Source organism: Gekko japonicus, unplaced genomic scaffold (assembly GCF_001447785.1).
Source record: "Gekko japonicus isolate JY-2015 unplaced genomic scaffold, Gekko_japonicus_V1.1 scaffold2680, whole genome shotgun sequence".
In the NCBI taxonomy this organism is placed as follows: domain Eukaryota; kingdom Metazoa; phylum Chordata; class Lepidosauria; order Squamata; family Gekkonidae; genus Gekko; species Gekko japonicus.
Window position 1 is genome coordinate 129,863 of NW_015174917.1, and position 4,829 is coordinate 134,691.

Consider the following 4,829-nt stretch of genomic DNA (forward strand, 5'->3'; position numbering starts at 1 on the left):
TCTGGGCTTCTGCAAAGAGTTTTCAGACCCCACGGTGCAGAGCCCTCCAGCCCTCAGCAGAAGCCTTTCCTACCACAACAGCAGAAGAAGACATTCCCTGTTCCTTGGCCAGGCAGCTGGGTTGCAATCCCAGGAGGCAAAGCCTCCCGCTCTGAAGGAAGAACTCCAGGACGAAAAGTCTCCCTGGTCGCCCTTGTTCCGGGCAGAACGTGACTCTCTGTCCTCTTGAGAGGTGGCTGACGAATCGGAAAGGCTCAATACCCATTTTGCCTCAATTTTTACCCCAGAGAGAACAGGCTTATCTGAAGTTGGTAGTAGGCAAGTCACAGTGTCTGGGCTGCTGGTTGACATGGACAGAGGGGTAGCTGAGAAGCACCTGGTGTCAGCTCTCCTGCTATGGGGGTTGGGGAGGTCATTCCGTGTCTTGTTAATTGCTATTGCATTCCTTTCCCTGCTGTTCTCCCTTGGCTGTAACGCTTATCTACAGATGTGCAGGAGGGCGTTGTATTGTCTGGAAGTCTCCCATCCACCGTGAGAGACTCCTGGTTCCCAGCTTTCGCCACCTAACGGTTTCCTAACTCAGCTCGCGTGCGGGAGGGTACCTTATTGGCCCATGCCACGGGGGTGTGTGTGTGTGCATATGAATACCCTATATCCTATTTGGTTCTATTGATTGCCGCCATTCCTAACAGTGCCTGTGGTACTGCATCTATAGCTTTGCAATAAAAGTATAACCGTTCCTGAATGCGTGTACTTTGTTGCTAGCTGTGGGCTCTGACACCTGGCTGCATTGAATGAGTATAAATCCCCTGGGCCAGATGGTACGCACCCAAGAGTGCTCAAAGAACTTTCTGGAGAGCTTGCAGAGCCTTTGTCCATCATCTTCCAGACCTCTTGGAGGACTGGAGACGTCCCAGAAGACTGGAAAAGGGCCGATGTTATCCCAATTTTCAAAAAAAGGGGAGGAGGGAAGATCCAGGAAACTACAGGCCAGTCAGTCTGACTTCTGTCCCAGGGAAGAGACTGGAGCACATTTGAAAGGGATCAGTCTGCGAGCATCTAAAGGACAACTTGGTGATCCGGGGAAGTCAACACGCCAGGACAGATTTGTCCCCTGCCAGACCAACCTCATTTCCTTCTTAGATCGAGTGACAAGCTTACTGGACCGAGGGAATGCTGCTGATGTTGTTTACCTGGATTTCAGTAAAACTTTTGACAGGGTTCTCCGTGATGTTCTGATGGGTGAACTAAGGGATTGTGGACTGGACTGTAGGATAGTTAGGTGGGTAGGGAACTGGTTGGCGAGAGGGACGTGTGGAGTTCTCCACAGGCTGGCCAAATCAAGGGGTGTCCGTGAGACGGTAAATGCTTCCCCGGGATGTGCTTGGGGCAAAGAAATGACCCCAGAAAGAGCAAACACGGCAAGTGCACAACAACGACAGACGCCTGGGAAGAGGCGCTGGGCGTCGTGACGCACACGCACAGATTTTGTTTGGTGATATTTTACCTACCGCCTCCCCCAGATATGCCAGAATTTGGCTTGTGGTAGTGAATATTCTCCTCATATGCTCCGTCCCCCCACCCCACCCATTTCCCAAGCCCAGAGAAACTCAGGGCTCGAAGGACTGGCGCCCCCAGTATAGCAGCGAAACCACTTTATTCCCCCCTCTCTCTCTTTGGATAAGCTGGGGAAACTGCCGCCAGGTTCAGTCATTCTGGTTTCCTTTTCGATCCATTTGCACCAGCCGCTCATTACAGGACTAACTGCGGGATCTGCCCCTACTTGGCATGTGGCTGGGATATTGGCCTGCAATCAGGAAAAACCTCCCGGGAACACTTGGAACGGCTGCAGGAAGTGCCTGCAAGCAGTTTATAGTGCACATGGTCCTTTAAGCAGGGACTCGTGCAAATGCCTTTCGTGCAGTAAACTCCACAGCTGGGGGCGGCCTCCCCCAACCTCTGGCTAGGTAGGTGTCTCCCCCCCCCATTGGCTGGCTGTTAGCTGCTATTTCACCTGACAGATGAGCGGCTGACTTCTGTGGAAGCCAAAGGAGAACCCAGATGCCAGGCGGACCTTTGCGCACTGAGCGCTCTGGTTCTGGAACGGGGACATCCTGGCTTGACTGGACTTGACTCAGACACAGCCAGCCCTCCCCGCAGCTCCGGTGCCTCCTTACAAGGGGAGGTTCAGAGGCGGCAAAGCCAGGCTCACTTCTGGGCAATCTGTCAGCCGTCAGCCTCCCGGTGACATCCCTCCGACAGACGTCTAAGGCAGGAGTTTGCCAGCATTCCCTGGAACACGGTCTGGAACTCACTCTGCTCAGTCACAGAGCACAGCTACACAGAGATGCTGCCTTCTGCGCCTGCGCCTGTCGGCTTAAAGTAAATATTTAAACTTAAGATGTGTTCTGCTGCCTTTGGATCCAAGAGGGTGCGCTCACCCATCTCGCTCCGAGCGGCTGCCCGGCCTGTCCCAGCTCCATGCTTTAAAAGGAGCGTTGTGCTCACAGCGGAGGAGTCGGGGCCAGGAAGGAGATCAGGTGGGCCGAAAGGCTGCCTGCTAGGATGCCAGAGCCGCCCCGTTATAAAGAAAACCCCGACATCTTGCAGCTCAAGCTACGCCTGTAGTGCGGAGTGGGAAACAGGTGTGAATGCTCCAAGGCAGAGCTAAGGGACGCTGACCTGGGCCTTTGGGGCCTCTGAGACGGTAGCCTGCAGCGCACCCCAGAGAGGCTCACGAAAGTCTCTGCGCCGCTGCCGCTGCCCCCACCCCTGCCCCGGCCACTTGGTATCGCCACTTGGGATGTTACAGCTGAAGTGGATTTTCCCTGGTAACGTCCTGTGGATCTGGGGGCTCTGCACAAGTCACAGCTGGGCGGGGGCTCCGGGAATCCACGCTCCCAGTCCTAACCAAGGTGCCTGGGTGCCTGCCACCGCCACTCCGGTTTCTCCCACGGGGGTGGGGGGGCTAATGGGGGCGAAGGGATCGATGGCCCAAAGCAATCCTTTGGAGGCGGAGCAGAACACCTGGCTCTTTTTTAAAAAAAAACAACAAGAACACTCAGGCCAGCAACTGACCTGGTGCCGTGCACGTGCACACGCACAGCTGTGAGCACGAGTGAGCAAGAGACGTACACAGGTCACTGTGAGTAGGCTCATAACATAGGTTTCACAATGGGGTACAAACTCTAGCCTCCAGATAACAATGCCTCCCTGCAATTACAGGGCACCTGAAGATACCGCGTATGTTAGAGGGAAGATATACGGGGAGCTTTGTTGTTCGTTGTTCAGTCGCACAGTCGAGTCCGACCCCATGGACCAGATCACGCCAGGCCTTCCGGTCTTCCGCCGTCCTCTGAAGTTGGCTCAACTTCATGTTCGTTGCATCTATGACACTGTCTAGCCATCTCATCCTTTGCCGTCCCCGTCTTCTTTGACCTTCAGTCTTTCCCAGCATCAGGGTCTTCTCCTCTAGTGAGGGCTCCCTTCTCATTGGGTGGCCAAAGTATTTGAGCTTCAGTTTCAGTATCTGGCCTTCCAGGGAACAGTCAGGGTTGATTTCTTTTAGAATTGACTGATCTGATCTCCTTGCAGTCCAAGGGACTCTCAAGAGTCTTCTCCAGCACCATAGTTCAAAATAATCTATTCTTCGGCCTTCCTTATAGTCCAACTCTCGCAGCCATACATACGGGGAGTAGAGGCTGTTTTTATTAAGACCAAGAGCCAATCCTGGCATTTCCCAGCAGACCAGCAGACCCCATGACCGCTCCCCCCTGTCAAGTCATAGCTGACCTCTGGTCACCTCTGGCGGGGTCCTCAAGGCAAGAGGCGGTTCAGAGGCGGCCTGCCCACTGCCTGCCTGCATGTTGCGACCCGGGACTTCTTCCTGGGTGGCCTCCCCTCCAAGTACTGGCAGGGCTGGCCCTGCTTAGCTTCCCAGATACGATGAGACAGGTCTCCTCGACCCGAGTTCAGCGCTCTGCCCGCTACACCGCACTGCCTTGGCTGGCGAGGGAGGGGCGTCCCTCTTGGAGACCCCCAGAAGCTGCTCCCACCCGAGGCCGGCAAGGCACAGGAGGCGCTCAGCAGGGGCAGACGGGCACGCTGGCTTGAGAAGTCATCCTGGTCATATCCAGCAGGGAACGACCTAAGATTATAAGTATGGAAACTGAACAGTCATGTAACTAGCAGTCCTCTCAGGGTTTTCCCAAAGGCACAAGTATCATTCCGAGCCCAGGATTCAGAGGTTTGCAACAAGGGAAAGGGCGAGGTTGGACTCCCGCACCACAAGCGAGGGATGTGGAAGTCCGCAGGGGAGCATGACTTATGGGCAGTCAGTCAAAAGTGTCTCAAAGCCATCGCCTCTCTTGTGGATACACACTTGCCCGCACGCTTGGAAACTGTGTCGCGACCAAAAGGGGCTATTTCTGGTTGAGCCCCAAGACTGTAGATACCACTACAGTTTCCAGACGCAGCATAAAAATGCAGAGGGGCCTCATGCGAGTCTCTCAGACTCTCCATCACTCCATCGCTCCCTGGGGCTGCCCTAGCCGGCGGTCCAGAGAAGCCAGCTGGCAGCGACCCGAGGAAGAACCCCTCGGCACCGTTCCTGGCCAGGCCCTGGCCCCACACTGCAGCCTTCCACCCCCGACCCGCTCAATCTGTTCCTGCAGAGTCTTCTGCCCTCTCTGGTTTGGCTCCACTTGCAACAAATCCACCCAGTGCTGTCTTCTGTCTCCCCTGCTTAGGGGTCTCGCCTGCACTTGGTTTGTTGCTCTGTGGAAAACACATCAGCTGCCCTTCCAGGCACACAGGCATATGTGGGGGTG

General features: G+C 55.2%; 1 protein-coding gene across 1 annotated transcript in view; it reads right to left on the bottom strand.

Moving 5' to 3' along the window:
• Nucleotides 1-4,829, bottom strand: part of LOC107122036 (calcium/calmodulin-dependent protein kinase type II subunit gamma-like) — a 193,713-nt gene that overhangs the window by 90,497 nt on the left and 98,387 nt on the right. Inside the window, exon 7 of the mRNA XM_015425061.1 lies at nucleotides 4,056-4,147. Coding sequence (XP_015280547.1) covers nucleotides 4,056-4,147 — 92 coding nt within the window. The remainder of the gene's footprint in view (nucleotides 1-4,055; nucleotides 4,148-4,829) is intronic.